This window comes from Orussus abietinus, unplaced genomic scaffold (genome assembly GCF_000612105.2).
Source record: "Orussus abietinus isolate OABI.00-Male unplaced genomic scaffold, Oabi_2.0 scaffold610, whole genome shotgun sequence".
NCBI lineage: Eukaryota > Metazoa > Arthropoda > Insecta > Hymenoptera > Orussidae > Orussus > Orussus abietinus.
In genome coordinates, this window is record NW_019394851.1 from 1 (window position 1) to 21,411 (window position 21,411).

Here is a 21,411-nt window from a genome sequence, read left to right on the forward strand (position 1 = left end):
TCCTTCATAAGAAACGGAAACGGCGTCCGTTTGGCTAAGGCAGTGCCGTACTCGACACCTTACAGAAATTGGAATTTGTCGGGGCACTACACTCGGCCGTCCTGATCAGACATCTGCCCTCAGATGTCGTAGTCAATCTCCAAATTCGGCATCATCCATCTGAATCCATGGTCTAAGGTATTCGGCTGTCGTCACCGTGTGATATGGTCCCTCATGCTCGCCTATCTTCTCCAATTCGAAACGGTCATTGTCCAGAACCTTAGTAATTTGATATGGACCAAGGAACCTAATAGACAGCTTCAAGCATTTGCTGAATTTTGATTGATATGCATAGTAATACCATACGATTTTCCATCAATAGTAACCGTCTCGTCGAACGTACCGAGAGTCTTATTGTTGTTCGTACCTACGCCACGAAATTGAACTCCGCTATTCCGCACTGGCGGCGCACCAATACCGATATAAGAACTCGCGCGCATCAAACATAAATCGCTACCGGTATCGAATAAGGCAGTAACCCGGCGACCAGCAATTTCAACACTCTTACAAAATCCTCTACTAGATGGTTGCCGAGACACGCCGTTTTCCTCAACCGTATTCGCTTCTTTCGGAGCTTCGATTTTTTTATCACACTTCGCAGCAACATGTACGAACCCATGACATCGGAAGCACTTTACACTTCGACTCTTAAACGGACACCTGGTGCTCACGTGACCCCGCTGGAAGCAGTTGTAGCACCTCCTTGAATCTTCCTTCTCTCCCTTGTCTTCATTCCGTAGGTGTTGGACGCCCTTCTTCTCAAACCTCGACCCGGAAACGTTGCCAGACGATGCATTCGATCGGAGGGTGACCTTCTCAAACGCTTTTAATAACTTCTCCTTGGATTCAAAACCTTGAATTCGGGCTTGATTCTTCAGGACTGTATCCGGTATTCCATCAATTACATAGTCGACGATCTCATCGTCGTCGATCGGAACATGGTTGCCGAGGATCACCTTGTCATAAAAATACTGAGTAAAAGGCTCATTCCACTTCCAGACGCGTTCCTCGAACTGTTTTCTGGCTACCATTCTGTTAGGTCGATTGGAAAACATCGCCTTCAATCCTACCAGAAGCTCGTCAATCTACAACTGAACATGTTCGGCCTTGGAATGAAACCACTCGTACGCTTTACCTTTTAAACGCGAGCCGACCAGCACTCTCATCGTGCGGTCATCCAAACTATACGTCATTTGTAGCAGCCGAACCTGCTTCTCCCACTTGTCATATTCACTACCGTTTCCCTCAAAATTATCAAGCAGATCAGCTATCATCGTAACACTCATTTTTCGGTAATCACCTCCAACCGAAGGTCCGTTACGATTTTCCGTGTTTACACTAGCCGTGGCTCGACGAAGCAGCTCAATCTCTTGTCGCGCCAATACAAGCTCCCGTTCGGTAAGTTCCTTTTCCCGACGGAACAACTCAAATTCACGCTGAAGGTCAGCGTCTCCATTTGTCAACATATCTCGTCGTCTCACCGTCATGGCGTCACTTCGCGAACTTTCCTCCAGCTCGCCCACCAACGGTCCGTTTGAATTGTCGCCATCTTGGATTTCGGCCTCGCTCGATCTCACCATCCACGCACCCGTTGGATCCACCGCCATTAGACGACTTATAATTTCGGCTTTGGTTCCACTCGTCCCGATCCCGAGAGCCTTGGATCTCTCTTTGAGTTCGACCGATGTAAAATCTCCGGGGTTCTTTTGTGCTTGCGACATCTTTCCAGTACTCCTAGGCACACGCGATCCTCTAGAACCTTCTTTTCGCGTCTTCTTGCCTCGTGGATATTCGTCTTCCACACTCTGCTCGTTCCTCGTGTCGCCCACAACTTCACTCCTTTCTCGTCTTTCACTTTCTCAATTTATTAATTTGTTAAATAACAATAAACTATCCCGGAGGAGTCCCCAGATTTGTAGGATCTCTTATTGGTGAATAACGATCCTAGTTCGGAAAGGAAAGACTTTATTTGGAATGTGTACAACCCGGAGACCGGTGGTCGACTGAATCCTTCATAAGAAACGGAAACGGCGTCCGTTTGGCTAAGGCAGTGCCGTACTCGACACCTTACAGAAATTGGAANCTTTTTGTGCTCTCGTTGACTTACGTAGTACCATTATATAGCTTACCTATTGCATCAGAATCCAGCTATATTATATTATTGTTTCCCGTAGAAGTGCAATATATACAAGCTGCATACATGTGAAAAATCACATTCAAATTTGTTTTAACAATATAAAATGTTGATAGATTAATTTCTATCATTGTTTTTATCAGTAAACACACCTTCATACATCCGTACGTTTAATTAACGTTTTTAAATCGTTATTCCCGTTGAATAAACGTTTCGAGTTGATATAATTGATATTGTTACAACGTAATTTCCTGACTTTCTCACTACTGATAAAATCACATAAATATTCAATATACTTTTTTAAAAAGTAGTAATTACGAAGACCAATATCTATACGCCACGAAGACCAATACACTATACGCCAAACCATACATCATAATGCGTTTAATTCACAAAACAATTGTGTTGAATTCATAATTTAAATAAATCACGAAACGATCGTTAGATACCGTACGTGAATTTTGCCAATGAATTAATATCACCAAACTCATTGTTGAACATTTACGTCGAATCAACGAGAATTAATTCAATTAATGATGTAATTAGTTTCTAAACAAACTGCAACGTTCGGATTTAACGTAAACATTAATTTATTAACCAAATTATATTTTAATATTGACTACCGTTGGTAATAAACGTAATTCAAGAGCTATAACTTAGTAAAATAGTTCGTAATTTCTAACGGCATTTAAATGTAGATTTTATATTATTTCTCAACGTTTACTTTCAATGTTTTGTTTAAAAGTTGTATAAATGCGAAGTTAGATGTTGTGACAAATTTCATATATATATAACGTTATTGTTTCACGGAATTATAACGTTATTTCTTCATGATATGTTTATAAATAGTTACGTTGTATCGTTATTCTCACGACCGATTCGAAAATATAAATAACGTCTTTTATTTACGTCTTTTATCCGTCTTTTATAAATTGGAAGTTAAATAGGGACGTTTTCATAACGTTAAAATATAACGGTAACCTTTTAAACCAAAAATCGACGTTGATTTTACCAACCCGAAACGTTTAATTAACGAACATAACGTTTTATAAACGTTGATTTAACTTGTATGTGCTTATTGGGTGGAACTTAAGTAGGAGTGCTTGTTTAATGGATATTACAAAAAAATGTCACCTGAAGGGTAGTTCACCTCCTTGAGGGGGTGCAACATTGCTAAACAATATTGTGTTATCACCGTCCTTATACAGAATACGTTTATACAAAGTTTCGTCGAAATCCCTCCACTGCTCCTACGAAAAATATTTAAAAAACCGATTTTTCGCTAAACTTTGGGGGGTTGTTTCACCCCTTAAATGTGGACCATTGCAGATATAATAAAACACGTGTCTCTTAGATTTTTGTGTTCTTCAACCTATATGAAACTCAATAAGATCGGAGGCGGACACTTGGGAATGTTTCCTTGTTAGATGTCTTCTCGCAATTTAGTTTTTTTTATTTCTCTTACTCCCTCTTGAGTCCGGTATTTAGGAAGAACCCCCTCCTCCTCGGTCATTTCACGACCTCCCTGAGCTAGTCGAGTGCATTGAATGCAATTAGGTTTGAGGCCGGGATTGTCAAGAACCAATCGGGCTGGTGGTGGTCCGCGATTTTGATGTCCTGATGGGTGTGGCTGGATGCCGCATCAGGACACTTGGAACGTCGGCGTGTCTGGCGACCAAGAAAGTTTGATGGGCCTGTTTTCCCGGTAATCCAGTCCCAGTATTTTGACAGTCCCGGTGTCATCGTGTGTCCCGGGCAGAAATTGACCGCCTCTGCGATGGGACCAACCGAGGCGGCGGGTTTGGGAAAGGGTCCCAATGTATAACAACACAAAATATTAGAACGTACAATGTATTCACCTTAATTTTTACAGATAACTAATCAAATGATTTTATCATGTAAATCATACATTACCGATAGTGGCCAAATAAATATTTGGAACGAGGACAAGTCCGCCGTAATATCAAGAATGAAAGTAAGCGGAAAATACAATTTGCCACTGCAATTACGTTCGATGATCACATTTGTCTACAGTGTAAACATAGTTTCTGTTAATGTGGTGATACATTTTATAGGATTGCATTAAGCTGTTTGAACAATATCACGAGTGCTATTCTGATATGCGAAGAAAGGTTAAAGAGGTAATGGATGAGAAACCTTTCGAAGTATCAGAAATGTATGTATTTGGAAAATTCAATACGTTCAAGACAAGGTTATATAAAGTAAGTGCATGAAGATGTGTGAAACGTATTAAGTAGCATTCCATGCGTTTATTAATTTAAAATTGTTTGCAGATTATTGACGTTTTAGAAACATCACAGATGTATACGATTCTACATCGTTCAACGATCGATGGAATAGACGCGTTCTCTCAAAAGTTTTCAGGTATCCTTCAAAAAATCTCAACACAAACTTATGATCCACTAGACCACAGAAAGCCGTATTTTGACCCGGATTATGACGAGTTTAAAAAAAGTATCCTTGAGACTGAAATTGAACTCAGAAATTTCTTTTTCAAGACGATATCATTAGTGCCAAATATAGACGAAGCATTACGATTAGTGGGAAGGTAAATTATACTTTTAATGTACTTGCTTAAGAGTAAACACTATCTTTGTCCTATGTAAGTAAATTTTCTCTTTGTATATGCGTCATTCCAAAATTAGACAAACCGATAAATCTACCACAATTCTTCGTAAAAATGAAGTACTCAATGAACACGTACTTCAAATTGATTTTCGTTATCGAAATTTGCACAAAATCGGAAAATTACTATGCAATCATCTAACAGTTAGTAATAGATAACATGTTCGATTAGCAGTAGTTTTAAAGCGAATGGTTACACGAATAGATGACTATATTTGAAACATTCATTTGCTAACCAAATTAGGTGGATTGTCTAACAATTAACGTCATTATATTGATAGAGGATGTAATCGGAATGTTTGAAGAAGTACCCAAATTGATCATTATTTTGTGTGCACAGGTTTCAAAAGTTAAATCTTAATAACTTAAAGATTGACCAAAAATACTTGGAACTTGTCACAATATATCAGCAGGAAATCGAAGCAGTTCGGGACGCGTATAACGAAGACAGGTCGGATCCTCCATTACCACGGAATATTCCACCAGTAGCTGGAAGGATTTTATGGATTCGGCAATTATATAAAAGAATAGAATCGCCAATGAATGTTTTTAAGAAACACCCACGTGCAATTACACACGAGCGCATGCAGAAGTGCATTAAGATATATAACGCTCTTATTTCGGTCTTCATTCATTATGAACTGATATATCACAAAGCGTGGTATGATACCGCAGACATTGTAAGTTATAAACTTATGGTAATTTACAAAAATATATTAATGTGGTGTTAAATAAACATCCTTTGACTTGACTTAAGTGGAACTTAAGTAGGAGTGCTTGTTTATTAGATATTACAAAAAATGTCGCCTGAAGGGTAGTTCACCCCCTTGGGGGGGTGTAACGTTGCTGGACAATATTGTGTTTTCACCGTCCTTATACAGAATACGCTTATACCAAGTTTCGTTGAAATCCCTCCATTGCTTCTACGAAAATGGTTATAAAAATCGAATTGTCCCCAAACTTTGGGGGGTTGTTTCACCCCTTAAACGTGGACCATTGCAGATATAAAAAAAACACGTGTCTCTTAGATTTTTGTGTTCTTCAACATATATGAAAATCAATAAGATCGGGGGCGGACATGTGGTAATGTTTCCTTGTAAGATAAATCTTTGCTAGCCAGCACTGTTCCACCACTACTTATGACCAACAGAATTCTACCGCGTCACAATATATTTAGCTATTATTTTGTATATCGAAGGTGTGTTTTGAGAGGAATAAATGTAATAAACGGTGGTCTAAATTGATTATTGGCACATTATACCATTTTTTTGAAATATGATGTTTATTATGTACTTAAATAGCACTGCTTAATGAGATTTAACTTCAATACAGGTTCGTTTGGCATTATCATCTCCATTATTAGTACGCCACCCAAGAACTAACAAATATTGCTTAAACTTCGATTCCTACATAACTGAGGTCATTAGAGAATCGGAACATATGTCTAGATTTAAGATGGAAATACCTGATTTTATTCAAATCATTACATTTTGTAAAGAGCAAGTTTTTGCCTCACGTGAAAAAGTAAAGAAATTGGTCGAAGAAAATGACAATCTACGGTAATATCAGTAACTTTAGTATTATTTAATGAAATACATAACATATCAAAGTACATTACTGTGTTCGCTATTTTTATCGAATTCTTATTCATCAAAATTATGTTTTGTTAAACAAGAATTTACTCTAAATCTTTGTCACTCGAGGAAGATTATTCTATTAATTACTTGATTACTTAATTCAATTGATTATTTCGTAGAAAATTATCAATTTCAAATGCATTGTATTGCAACGACTAATCCTCTAGCAATACGATATAATTGAATAACTTTTCAATTAGATCAATGTAGATGTCTCTATTATTTAGCATCAGGCAGCACTTCAGTGGTACCCCATTACTTTTTTTTTAACTATATAACATTATTACAATAATTTACACGTACCGATAAGTTGTAGCTTATTTTAATTATTCTTAAGTATTGCTACTACTTTTTTCATATTTTGAATTTCTCTATATAAATTTTAGACGTTCCATTCCAACGCTTTTTCTGAACCTGATGAATCCAGCGTTTGCAAAACTGGAAATTGCTTTTCAACCTTGCCTGTCTGTCGTAACGTGGTTGTTGTTGTAGCTTATTTTAATTATTCTTAAGTATTGCTACTACTTTTTTCATATTTTGAATTTCTCTATATAAATTTTAGACGTTCCATTCCAACGCTTTTTCTGAACCTGATGAATCCAGCGTTTGCAAAACTGGAAATTGCTTTTCAACCTTGCCTGTCTGTCGTAACGTGGACATCCTTAAAAATTCCTCAAGTCTGTGAGAATATTAGCGATAATATCAGAGATGTTCAGATTTTTGGGAAAGAACTGAAAGACATGAAAGAAGCACGAGTCGACGAAGTTTTCGAGTCCATTGCAGAAACGGACCTTGTCAAACTGGATAATTATCCCCAAAGTCCTGCCCAATTTTCTGGAGACAATCTCGCCTTTAGAGTCTCAGTTGCAATGGAATTAGAAATAAAATCATCGGCTGCCGAGAAAGCCGTTATCGATATAATTAATAAACTTCTAGACTTAATTAGCGATCCAAGCGTTGATGTTGTGAAATATTACTGGATGGATCAGGAGAAAATTACCCGACAAGTTACTTCTCAAACTAAGTTAACTGGTGGAGGAACAATTGAACCAGGTATGGGTTTATAAATAAATTTTCGGTGATATTGCAAAAACAAAGAACTAATTTCTTACTGACAAGGAAGGTACCTGAGGTGTCCCTCTCCGATTTCGTTCATTTTAAAATATGTTATAGAGGACTAAAATCTAAGGGACCCGTGTTTCTTTTTATCGGCGGATAAACACTTTTAGGGGGTGAAATCAGGCTTCAAGGTTGGTCGAGCAAGGGGGTGAGTTGGCTGTTCTATATAGAAGCACTCGACCGATTTTCATGAAACAACCGTCAAAATGTGGGGAATGAAGAATTATGAAAGATGCATTTGGAATTTTTCGAAAAAATTCATTTTTAAGGGGTGAGCCACCCCTTTGAATACTTCTTTTACCCCTTACGCGAGCAGTAATTGTTCTATCGAAATGAAACTTTTTTTGTATTGTTCTGGTCTATAAATTAACCAAGTTTCATTTGGATAGAGCAATTACTGCTCGCGTAAGGGGTAAAGAAGTATTCAAGGGGGTGGCTCACCCCTTAAAATTGAATTTTTTCGATAAATTCCAAATGCATGTTTCATAATTCTTCATTCTCTACATTTTGACGGTTGTTTCATGAAAATCGGTCGAGTGCTTCTATATGAAACAATCAACTCACCCCCTTGCACGGCCAACTTTGAAGCTTGATTTCACCCCCTAAAAGTGTTTATCTGTCGATAAAAAAAACACGAGTCCTTTAGATTTTAGTCCTCTATAACATATTTAAAAATGAACAAAATCGGACGGGGAGACCTCAGGTACCTTCCTTGTAAGAAAATTTGAGCCGTAATTAATGTTTTTTCAAGTAATGTTCGAAAAATATAAGAATATTTCAATTAGAATTAGCAGAATGTTTAAGAAACCTATCAAATTTTGGAAACGATTTGGAATTAATGATTATTATATTTCTGTTAATGTTCCCAGGATTTGGATATATTGATGGAACTAGTAAGGTTAATATACACCGTGTTCATAACGACTGCATGGATCTCTTTGCTTATTTCAACCATAAACTAATAGAAGCTTTAGTAAAATGTACGAAAACTTCTCTTGAAGTTTTGAGAAAACGAGTAGGCACTACGAGGTTGGCAACGTTTAATAAAATTTTACTTTCTTACTTAATATCATTCTTAATTTTATCATGCATTCCTAATTATGTCCCACACTTTCGTCGATACTTAACATAATTTTTTGCATTATCGTTTAGTTATAAAAAATAAAACACGAAAACTATGATAGTAAATTTTTGCTGTCCCTTTATTTTCTGTTTTAGTATAATATATTGCTTTTCATCATTTTGAAAATGTGCCATATGAAAAGAGCATCTATTTAGCTTCGCATCGCTGTGCTTATATTTTTAAATTAAATTATTTATCATTTGCCAATATGATTTCGATTGTTAAAATGACGTTCGGGGCAAATTGACTTACGACAAGCGGGGCAGGTTAACCGACAAGATCTTGACGTCATATTGCCTAGTAGTTTTTCTGTCATCGTCCGTGCTTCAGATATACTCCGATTAATTATTTATTAGTTCACTTAAAATAATGGCCTAAGCTTGGTGTGCTCTAAATTTTTCGTGACAAAATTTCGTGCGGATCTATTATATGCCGCGTCAATTTGCTCCGATTAAGGTGAAGTGAAACACCCTTCAAATCAGTCGATTCGAATACAACACTTTTTTTTAAGGGTATTAGACCAAACTGTCCGAAACTATGACGCATCACTCCTGATCATCTAAGAATTGTCCTGACACATTCAAAATTTGGATTTTTGTAAACAATTTTTTAACTTAGCCCAGACCAGAACCAAAATGGCGTCGAGCTCTCATACTTCGATCAAAATACAATTATCGAAGGCTCTGATATGAGAATCGAAAGGGTCAGGACAATTTTACGACAATTTAGAACACTCTGGTAATCGATAAACTCGCATTTGAACAGGATAAGGGCAAAAAAAGTGTTATATGCGCTTCTATGCCAAAACGATGGTAATCCGGGGTCTCGGAGTGACAATTTAATTGACCTGGAAATCACAGATGGCGCAGGGGGTCCCTCCGCAGTTAATTAGGGCCCCAGAAGGCATGAATCCAGAGGATTTCTGGAGTTTTACTTCGATTTCTTGATATTTATTATACGAAAACGACAGGTGTAGTATGCCATTTAGTACAATATTCAATGTAATTCGACATAGCTGTCAATATAAAAACGAACGTCGGCAACGTAGGCATTTAGAAAAATCTTCCTTATCGACGTTGATCAAGTTCCTCGACGTGTTTCACTTCACCTTAATAGGTCAACTTGCCCCGTACCCGGGGTGCTTTTTCTTTCATTTTTCGAAAAAGATTAAAGAATCTTGGGCTGCAATTATTGTACCTGAATGTATGCCCAACAGTCTTATGTATAACACGTTCTAAAATTCTCATTACTTCACTCACATTGAAACATTATCGAAAAAGTCGGTCAACTTGTTCCGGTCCCCCCTATACTAGAATGCATATTGATTTCCAAGATGATTTCTTGAAATCTGATCTACTTGCTATTAATGGTAAAATCATTGAGAACTATTTACTGCGATTAATTAACATTACTACTTTATAACATGACTCCATTTTCATGTCTACCTTTCAACCTTCGAACGTTTAGAATATTTAGTTTTTATTAATAGATTTTATAATTCCGTTTCTAGTGTTTTATTTCGAGAACAAATCGATGGGGGAGAGCCTGCACTTTTATCCACGTACCTTGTTTTGCAAATCCCAAACATTATTATAATTCCGCCTATAGAAGAGTTGCAACTTCATTTTGCGAAAGTAATTACGAATATAATAGAAACTCATAAAGCCATTACCATGTGGGGTCAACGCTACTCGTCGACACCTAAAAAAAAGGGTACTCTCATCTCGAATGGTGATGAATGTAAGTAAGATTGTATTATTGACTAGTTTAACATGCATCCCGTAATAATAATGGTGATCATTCTTGTTCCTAACTGAACAAAATAGCTACCTAATTTTTTTTCTATCTTTACTTTTCATTAAACGTAAACACGATTCAAATGTTTACGCCATGTGTGTACATTCCACAAATGATTTATGAATGTATGATGAAGGTCGATCTGCAGTAGTTCGAAGAATATTGTTAAATATTAACGCGTCATTATGTATTGTGATGTGGCAAAATAGGTGCCAGTCACAAGGGGGGTTTAAGGCCGGAGCGGGGAGGAGTCCGTCTAGAAATCATTAGCGTTAAGACGTTTTTGTTACTTTAAACATAAGTAAAAACTTGCGATAAATGTAGCTGTATGCAGGTGCGTATCGGCGCGCCACCACGCGCGATCTTTAATTTTCCAGGCTCGCGGAAAACGGGCGGGGCCCCGAATTTGGCGGTTCTGGTGTTATCGGTTGGCGGTCGCCCTAATTAGGTGGCCTGGTGACCTATTTAGATCAGCCTAGATGGCAGCCCGGCGCCCGCTAACAAGTTCCACGGGGTCCACCAGGCGGACAACGACGTCGGAACGGAAGATCTTCCGGCGTATGCGGCATTGTCAGAGGGACTACCACACCGGTTGCAGCTCACCGACTTCTCGTTTCGTCAGCGGCAGCGTCGCTTTCCTCGCCGAGAGAGTCCCGAAGGGTGCCTTACCGTCCAGAGAGCTGACAGCGCTGCCGCCTTCCGAAGGAAGCCGTACCGTCTTCTGTGAAAGCGAGCTGTACCGGTGAGCCGAGCCTGCCCAGGGAGCCCCTTCACCGCATTGTCCCATCCTTTCCATGAGCCGAGTTCGAGACGAGTTATAGCTAAATTTCTGCTGTCTCCGTGTCTGATTTTTCCGCATTCGATTCAGACCTTAATTCGGATTCCGATTTTCAATGACCGATTAGCGTTTTTGTATCGCGCCGACTCGCTATCGTCTTGCCGAGGCGCCAAAGCGTTTCCGAGTTCCCAATTTCCACCCACGTTATCGAAAGGCGCGGGAAAGTCCCTCCGTGGTTCGAAGGGTGCTGGCGGCCCGGAATCATTGAGTATCGCTCGATCCGAAGACCGTGGGTAGCTCGTCCGGGTCGTGTTCATTCCCATCCTTAGGCGGCACTGTCCGATCCGCGAGTCGCGGCGACTTTCGTCGGGTTGCGTCTTGCATTAAAGTCCGGAATTTGTCGGGAGGAGACTCTCGCTCGCCTCCTTGTATCTTGCCCCTGTAGTTTGGAGAGACTGTGTCAACTGTATCGCAGATATTCTTGCTGGAAGTTGCCGGGAGAGAATCGTGACCACGTGCGCATGGGTTAGGGTGAGCGAGTGGCGTTGGAGCCGTACCGCGGGCCGGCGTCATCGTTTCGTATCGCTGCGTAGTTGCCGGGCCTTTTTCGAGGCTCCGAGGGGCAGTAAAGGTCTTTCCCATCGGGCGTTGTGCCCTTTTGGGCCTCTACCGTGGGGTTACCAATATCGGCGCGGCCTTGTTAATTTTGTATTCCCGTTCTCTACGCTTGTCTCATTCGAGAGGTGTCCCTTGTCCCGCAATATTGCACCGCGGTCGCACCCGTTACGTCGAGGTCGCATGAGGTGAAATAAAAGATCCCAACGGGTTGGTTGTCTCATTTATTTTTCTTTCATTTAGCCAAACTTCTATGTTTCGCGAATTCCGATGACGACTCCTCCTCGCTTGATTAGTTATCGTACCGAACCCCCCGGCTCTACTGTGCCGCAGGGCTTAAGGTCCTCGCGCAGTTGATCGGATACGCCCGGGTGGGTCCCGCCTAACGGGCCGAGTCGGCTTGCTTGTGCTGTCGGCTACCGGAATCCCGAGGTGCGTGCGCGCGCACCTGGCGACCTTAAATAAATCGGGCTTCCGAAAGGGCCGACGATCGGATTTGATACTCTTTCCATACTCCGGACCGGGCGTATGGCGATTTGCCAGTCGGGGATAGGAATTCCCATCACAGTATAGCAAACTATTTTCTAAGCGCGAATGACAGGTATGTAGTAATATGTGTTGACAGATGATGAAAAGTCGAGTTTAAAGAATTACCACCAAACCATCATCGATCACAAGGAAATTATACGCAGTTCAATGAGCTTACGAGGTGCCATGCTTATGCTAAAAGATGACGTTGGGCTTCTTAGGAATGTAAGTGAATCTTAAATAATTACATTTCATGAGATTATATTAGAATTAGTCGTCACTTTAGGAAACAACAATGTCACAATCATCTCATTTTCGCATCCTTAATTTACAATAATACCAAAAGAAGCATATTTGGGACACATAATTACAGCCGATGGAGTCTGTTCAGAACCTTTTAAGCTAACAGCCGTAAGATATTTCTCAGTTCTGAAAACTGCAAAAAATATCGAACAGTTTCTCAGCTTAGCAGGTTATTATAGACGCCTCATTTCAGACATTTCCAAAATAACTAAATCTATAATCAATCAATTAAAGGAAGACGTTAAATTTATTTCGGGACCGAAACAACAAGAAAGTTTTGAAAATTTAAAAGATAAACTATGCCGTAAACCGATTCCATTGCCCGAGTTTCAATGAACTATTTATAGTGACCACCGATGCCTCGGATTACGCGATTGGTGCCACATTGAGCCAAGAAAAGATTGGTTAAGATTTACCTATTGCTCATGCATCCATAAATCAGTATAAATTCTGCTGTAAGAAACTATTCTACTACCGAAAAGGAATGCCTCGCTATAATCTATGCCGTAGCATACTTCTGACTCTATCTTTATGGACGCAAATTAATTTTAGTAACCGATCACCACTAGAGAGTGTGGTTACATTCGGTTAAAGACTCCAGCTCACTATTAATGTGGTGAAAATTGAAATTGGCCGATTTGGAATATTCCGTCGTATCTAAATCTGGAAAAATTGTAACGAGCCGTGTGCCTCGAACCAGGGCGCCCGAGGCCGAGCCACACGAATCGCACAACATTGCGGCAGGGCCCTGCAGCACGGCGCCCGGCTCCCGTGAGCGCGGTGCCGACCGGTTAGTGCGCGCCGCGGCCGTTACGCGGCGACCCACAGCTCGCGCTCTCTCGAAGGCACACGAGCCTCCCAAGCACTATAAAAAGTCCGGGAAAGTAAAGTAAGGCAGTCGTAGAAAGTGAAGAAACCCACCTACACATAGACTCTCAAAACCGATTCGCAAGAAGAGACCTTGAATCACTACATTTGCGAATTCTTATCTTCGAAACGATCCCGATAGAGACGACACGAACCTGACCTGTACCGACGTGTCACGTCTCTAACCCGGGCGTTCGAACAATAGGACTAGAGTCATTACCAGAATTAACCGATAAGCTGTATTGTAACCAGTAGTAATTAATCGACGTATGCATCTTATATTAACCAGTAGAGATTCTGCGACGATTAGAATTAAGTGCGATGTCGTATGTATTCGGTCTGCTTCCAACATTTCGCTTTCAGACCTCAGTCGACTAACACCGACCGGTAACCGACGACCCCTGTCGAAGAATGAATATCGTTATTGTTATTAAATCTTGCACACTTTACTCTATCCTGACATTGCTCCTCGGAAATACTCAAACGCTCCGAGCGGACCACTGTCTCAGGAAGAGACCCGAACGTGGACCGCGGCACACGAGGACGCCACCTGATCAAAATGATTTTCCGCCGGAAAAAAAATTGCTTGTGACTCACCTAGGCACGGTCTAAATATCCCTCAAGTTTCCACATTTTTTGAATTTCCGGATTGGGGAACTTCCCTTATCAGTCATACTATTTCGAAATCCGCGACGTTCTCTATATTTCGCAAGCTAAATCGGAAAAGTGTTCTGAGGATCAACATTCGTCAACTCTGGAAAGGATTCAACCACCGAATTTCTGTCTCCGATTTGCGAGTCCAAATCCGAGGATCAACATTCATCATCCCCAGAAAGGAATCGAATCATCGACAAAAGCATCAACTTCAGTCTGCGTTTTCTTAGTTATAAATTAAAGGTACTTCCTAGTCAATACCACACCACTCGTACACTCAGACATGCGATCGAACATAATTTCTCAATCAGTATTCGTCGACCTCTGTCTACTATTTTTACCAAGTAATCCCTCTGTAACCACCTCCTGTCGAAGCGTTCGTATAGAACGTACGCTGAATAAAGACAAAGTTTAACGATTGTACAAGTATTAAAGTAAATACGTTTTATGTCTCAGAATCCTTGTATCCGAGTTGTAATTTTCTCTTACTGAGGCGTCACAGTACACAATGTTTCATTTTCTATTTTATAGTCATACCTGCGGTATTCCTACATTTGGGCCGAGGATAGGAATGAACTAATCCAAGCGTTTGTCGATTCAAATCCAATTATCCAAGAAATTCGAGAGAAATTTTTGGAGTATGAGGAATTGTTCGCAGAAATTAAGCAACTTCCCGAGCATCACGTAATTGGACCTATAGACATTAGCATGGGTAAAGAAATTCAATTTCTTACAGTTTTAATCAATACCTAATTGTTGTGTATGTTATAAGATATGCCATTCATAGAAAAAGAGAACAAAGCTACCTCAGTAACTTACGATTCTCAATAATGTAAGTCATTTTCGATAACAAATTGGCAGTAACAGGTAATAGTTATATCGATTATTGTTGCAGAAAAATTAAAATTGGCATTGCTGGTGGAAGCAAACGCATGGAAGACTACTTTAGGCAATATTCTATCAATCACATATAGAGAAAAATTAAGAGGCATCACGGAATATATTAATGAGAAAAATAATATATTAGCGCGTAAAATAAATGATTTGGAAGATGTAAGAGTAGCTATGATGTGTCTCAGCGATATAAGGAACGATTTTATATCGCTAGACATGGAATTAATAGCTATTGAAGAAACGTATACTTTAATGGGAAAATTCAACGTTCGTCTTTCAAAAGAAGAACAGGATACAGTGGACAGCCTTCGTTACAACTTCACAAATATGTTGCACACGGTAAATATTCCTAAAAATGTTAATAATATATGATTTAGAGAGAAATATCGTTACTTCGTAGATTAAAAAAAACTTTTTTTATTCCGACGAGCCCTTCGATCGCCCAAGCCATTATTATACTTATTTCGGGACTAAACCTTGTAACCATAGTTTCCAACAAAAATACCACGTTGCAACCATTATGCCATTATGGATGATTAATCGACGATTTGATAATACTACAAAATGTTAATTAAACAAGTTAATTATTTGTTCTAGGTTAAGCAAGTTCAAGCGACTATATGTGAAATGCAAGAACCTCTTAGAAGAGAATTAATTTACGGTGTAAGTGTTCTTAAAAATGACGTGATCGATTTCGATGTAGACTTCGAAGTTAATGGACCAATGGTTGAAGGGATACCTGCAAAGGAAGCAAGTGAACGGTACAGTAATTACTACATCTAATAATAATAAATATTTTAAAAGCAATGATTCCAAATATTCTAAAATCACCATCATATCTCGCTATCATAAATAAAAATGTCATGGATCCTATTACTCGTACGGAGTATAATTGTTTCTTACCAGGTGTATAAGCTTAAATCCGCTGTTTGCTCATAGATTGCGCTAGTGAGCATATTAAGTTACTATGGATACGTCATACTTTTGTTTTGTCTGAGTTTGACATCTGTCAACAATAATCAGTGTACATCATCAGCAATTTCATACAACATACATTTTTCCTTTGGTAATCGTGTCTAGTTTTTTGCCAGAAAAAGGGCATATGCGGGAAGCTCTGCTTCTCTGCTTCAATTTGAAGAAATCGGCTGCCGAATCGCATCGAATGCTTGTGGAGGCCTACGGCGACAGCCATTACACCTCTGTTTAGTTGGACAAATTAATGAAAACATACTCCGAGTAATTTAAGCTTTGAAAGAAAATCGTAAGAATGTACATTCGAACGTTTTCGAGTTCCTGGGAAACTCTGGGGTCTCTGAATTTTTCTAGCTCTCAAGGCCAACACCAGCGGTCCCAAAAAAGTCTCAGTTTAAGAACTCCCCACGGTGTAGTTGTACAAATTAATGCAATCTATTCCAAGCAAATTGAACTTGAAAAAAAAAAATCAGGAAAATGTACATTCAAACTTTTCGACTTTTCGACTTTGTCGGAAACAACGTGCAGAGATTGGTTTCATCGGTTCTAAGACGGCAATTTTCACCTGAGCGACACGAAGCGTGAAAATCGGTCCAGGAAGGTTGAGGACTATCAATTGCAGGCTCTTTTGGCCGAGGACGATATCCAATCGCAAAAAATGCTTTCCGAGCAATTGGATGTTACTCACCCATCCATTTCCATGCGCCTACGTGCCATGGGAAAGGTTCGAAAGATCGGAAAATGGGTGCCGCATGAATTGATCGATAGACAGATGGAGCGACGCCAAAACACATGCAAAATATTGCTCGCCAAACAAAAAAGAAAGTCGTTCCTGCATTGGATTGTGACGCGATGAAAATTAGATATTTTTCGAGAATCCTAAACGCAAAAAATCGTGGGTTGATCCCGGTCAACCATCAAAATCGTCCGCAAGACCAAATCGCGTCTGACGAAAGACGATGCTGTGCGTTTGGTGGGAGTAGCAGGATATCGTCTACTATGAGCTGTTGAAACCTGGTGAAACTGTCAATGCCCACCACTACCACCAACAACTGATCAAATTGCACCGTGCTCTGCGTGAGAAAAGGTCGGATTATCAGCAAAGACATGACAAGCTGATTTTCCTCCACGACAACCCACCATCGCACACGTCAAAAATGGTCCGAAATTACTTGGAGTCACTCNGACGTGTCAAAGTTTCGGACAGTTTGGTCTAATACCCTTAAAAAAAAGTGTTGTATTCGAATCGACTAATTTGAAGGGGGTTTCACTTCACCTTAAAGCTTATACACCTGGTATAGTATATCTTGTTACGACAAAATTTTGTAATGAAACTCCGTATTCCTGTAATCGATATTGAAAAAAGTAATTAAAAGTTTAATGTAATGATAACTCATAATCTTAGTTTAGAAGTTAAAGTTGTTATTTAACTCTGTCGTTAATGGTACGTTGCTAATTGTACTTTCAGCGTGATATTATTTAACGCTCGATTTGACGAATTATGGGAAAGATACGAAACATACAGCAGTGGAGAGGCTCTGTTTGGAATAGAAACAACTGAATACCCTATACTTCATCAAAGGAAGAAAGAGTTTGTATTGTTGCAAAAACTCTACGGCTTGTATTTGCAAGTTATGCGCTCAATTGATGGATATTTTGAGATTCCTTGGGCTGAGATCGATACCGATTCCATTATTGCTGAGCTAACGGAATTTCAGAATAAGTATGTATTTGGCATCTTTTGAAACACTGTTTATCTCTTGTCTCGAGTTTAAGCGGATCTAAGCGATGATATGATATCAGGTGCCGGCGACTACCTAAAGCTATGCGTGACTGGCCAGCATATTTGGACTTGAAAAAAAGAATAGACGATTTCAACGAGACTTGTCCTCTGTTAGAATTGATGGCTAATAAAGCTATGAAAGATCGTCATTGGGAAAGGATGTCAAAGTTATGTAATTACTTTTTTGATGTTGAGTCAGAAAATTTTACATTAGCTAACGCAATGGAAGCACCGTTATTGAAATATAAAGAAGATGTGGAGGTAATATTCAATTATTTGTCATTCCTGCAGTTAATTCATTGTGCAACCATAGAATTGTGTTTGTTCATATTATACACAACCATAATCAAGTGTCAAACTTTGGTGCCATGGAAACCGTAGTCTTGCTGAGTTTTTATTATAAACGGGTGTAATTGTGTCACTTTTGTTATTTTCAAAAATATCCTGAAAATTGATATCAGTGGCATATGATGTCAGTTCTACATTGCCAAGACAAGGTTTCAGTTTGTTCGACCCGACTAGTAATGTTTATGATGGAATGTAATTGATTTAATTTGGAATTCATTTTTAAGGACGATACTTATTTTTGTTACATTTCTGATTTGGTTACAATAAGCAATATAAGGACATAGGATATTTACTTAAATATGGGTATGAATTATCATAGGATATCTGCATCAGCGCCGTAAAGGAGAAAGATATTGAAAGCAAATTAAAACAAGTAATTGCCGATTGGATGACTGTAAATTTACAGTTTACTCATTTCAAACAGAGAGGTGAATTGTTACTGAAAGGTACGGAAACTAATGAAATAATAGCACAACTTGAAGATAGCTTGATGATCATTAGCTCTTTAATGGCGAATCGGTACGTTGATACGCATTAACAATGTATAGTTTCAGGTAGAAGCATTAGAAACTTCTAAATTAAATAAACAACCAAGACTTTACTTGCTAGTCGGATTCTTTCCTTGCCACAAACATATTTTATAGTAAACCAATACCAAGTAAAACATCCTTCAAATCAGTCGATTCGAATACAACACTTTTTTTTAAGGGTATTAGACCAAACTGTCCGAAACTTTGACGCATCACTCCTGATCATCTAAGAATTGTCCTGACACATTCAAAATTTGGATTTTTCAAAAAAATTTGTTAACTTAGTCCAGACCAGAACCAAAATGGCGTCGAGCTCTCATATTTCGATCAATATACAATTATAGAAGGCTCTGATATGAGAATCGAAAGGGTCAGGACAATTTGACGACAATTTAGAACACTCTGGTAATCGATAAACTCGCATTTGAACGGGATAAAGGCAAAAAAAGTGTTGTATGCGCTTCTATGCCAAAACGATGGTAATACGAGGTCTCGGAGTGAAAATGTAATTGACCTGGAAATCACAGATGGCGCAGGGGGTACCACTGCAGTCAATTAGGTCCCCAGAAGGCATGAATCCAGAGGATTTCTGGAGTTTTACTTCGATTTCTTTATAATTATTGTACGAAAACGACAGGTGAAGTATGCCATTTGGGACAATACGCAATATAATTCGGTGTAGCTGTCGATATAAAAACGAACGTCGGCAACGTAGGCATTTAGAAAAAACTTCTTTATCGACGTTGATCAAGTTCCTCAACGTGTTTCACTTCACCTTAAATAGTAGTTTAACATGGTATTAGTTCAATTAAATCACGTAGATACACCACATTTAACACTCTTTTATCCACATTTTCTTATTCGAACCATGTTTGAAATTGATAAACTGTTATCGAAAAAACGAATGGACACTGTCCAGGCAACCCATGAAATGGAATATCCGTAAATTAACTGTTTAAATTAGGTATATAGGTATAACAAATGTATATTGTCTATTATCCACCTTAAAAAAATATCTTTTGTAAGTATATGCATCTATTTTAAGCATATGGCAATAGAATGTATATCATAAATATCTAAACGATATATATAAATATCTACGTCTATTGTAGATGTAAATTACATACCTACCATTGATCTACAAATATCTACTTACTTCTTGACGCATACAAAATCTATAGTAGCTCTAATAGACATCTACCAAAGGTTAATCAACATCGTTGAAAATACGTTTAGAAAAATGAAAGGACACTGCATGTAACCTAACATTTTTCTCCCATACTTAATGCTTATATCTAAATTCCAACTTGATAAAACTGTTAATTTCGTCTATACTCTGATTTTTTATTTACTTCCTCTTTGGCTGGTGACCATCATCATGAGTTTTTATCATTATGTAAATTATAATGCCTTACCAGGCACCGTATGAAGTATAATATATTTATAGTGGACGTACAAATTAGGACATAAGTACAGAAAACTTACATCTTCTATGGTTTGCATAATAAAAACATCCCGTGAATATATATGTAAATCTTCTTTACGCCTATATATCAACACATATATCACAGAAGTCTAGATAACCTATATAGAAATCGAACCCATAGGAGAACGTTAAATTGATAGTTTATATTCACATTAATAGTTCATATTCAGCTTTCAGCCTTATAAAATCGTAGTTACACTGTAAAGAATTGCGCACATTTAAATGAAGTATCTTTATATAATATTCATACAATTCATGCACTTTTAGTATATTAGGTTGTACTAAAATTACGAATTTAATATCTTTAAAGTGAATCGGGCCACATTTATTATACACTTTTAAATAGTAAGATGATTATATAACATACTGTTACAATTTTTTAAATGACTCTTAATTTTACAATCACTTACGAGTTTTTTTTTTAAGAATAAGATTACAACAAGATGCAATGCATTCATAAGTCCGAAAAATATTAATTCCTTCATAGGTATTAGTTGCATCATGGTCAGCGTTACTGCTTTCTACACGTGAGTTCCTGATTCAAATCCCGACAGTTACAAAAAATTGTTTTTGTATAAAAAACAGTAGGATTTGTCTACGTACTCACCGCTACCGCTGCGCTCCTAATTGTGACGGCAGAATTTTGCCACGTCACAATCAATATATATATATATATAACGTATCATATCCGGACATATAGCCTTTCAGTGTATTTAAAATAGAGTTCATAGATATTTATATATATATCTTACATACATTCAATAAACATTTATACATGGTTAAGGTGAAGTGAAACACGTCGAGGAACTTGATCGATGTCGATAAGTAAGATTTTTCTAAATGCCTACGTTGCCGACGTTCGTTTTTATATTGACAGCTGTGTCGAATTACATTGAATATTGTACCAAATGGCATACTCCACCTGTCGTTTTCGTACAATAAATATCAAGAAATCGAAGTAAAACTACAGAAATCCTCTGGATTCAAGCTTTCTGGGGCCCCAATTGATTGCACAGGGACCCCCTGCGCCATCTGTGATTTCCAGGTCAATTAAATTTTCACTCCAAGACCTCGTATTACCATCGTTTTAGCATCGAAGCGCATACAACACTTTTTTTGCCCTTATCCTGTTCAAATACGAGTTTATCGATTACCAGT

The 21,411-nt window shown here is 38.5% G+C and overlaps 1 protein-coding gene across 1 annotated transcript in view; it reads left to right on the forward strand.

The window, feature by feature from the left end:
- Positions 1-3,736: 3,736 nt before the first annotated feature.
- LOC105700206 (dynein heavy chain 8, axonemal) overlaps positions 3,737-21,411 on the forward strand; it is a gene marked incomplete at its 3' end in the record, with an annotated part of 41,025 nt that continues 23,350 nt past the window's right edge. The window contains exons 1-16 of the mRNA XM_023433345.1: positions 3,737-4,148; positions 4,249-4,395; positions 4,468-4,742; positions 5,160-5,545; positions 5,936-6,006; positions 6,152-6,378; positions 7,019-7,509; positions 8,445-8,604; positions 10,209-10,442; positions 14,697-14,703; positions 14,772-14,952; positions 15,136-15,473; positions 15,732-15,895; positions 17,575-17,829; positions 17,910-18,150; positions 18,557-18,756. Coding sequence (XP_023289113.1) covers positions 4,059-4,148; positions 4,249-4,395; positions 4,468-4,742; positions 5,160-5,545; positions 5,936-6,006; positions 6,152-6,378; positions 7,019-7,509; positions 8,445-8,604; positions 10,209-10,442; positions 14,697-14,703; positions 14,772-14,952; positions 15,136-15,473; positions 15,732-15,895; positions 17,575-17,829; positions 17,910-18,150; positions 18,557-18,756 — 3,467 coding nt within the window. The remainder of the gene's footprint in view (positions 4,149-4,248; positions 4,396-4,467; positions 4,743-5,159; positions 5,546-5,935; positions 6,007-6,151; positions 6,379-7,018; positions 7,510-8,444; positions 8,605-10,208; positions 10,443-14,696; positions 14,704-14,771; positions 14,953-15,135; positions 15,474-15,731; positions 15,896-17,574; positions 17,830-17,909; positions 18,151-18,556; positions 18,757-21,411) is intronic.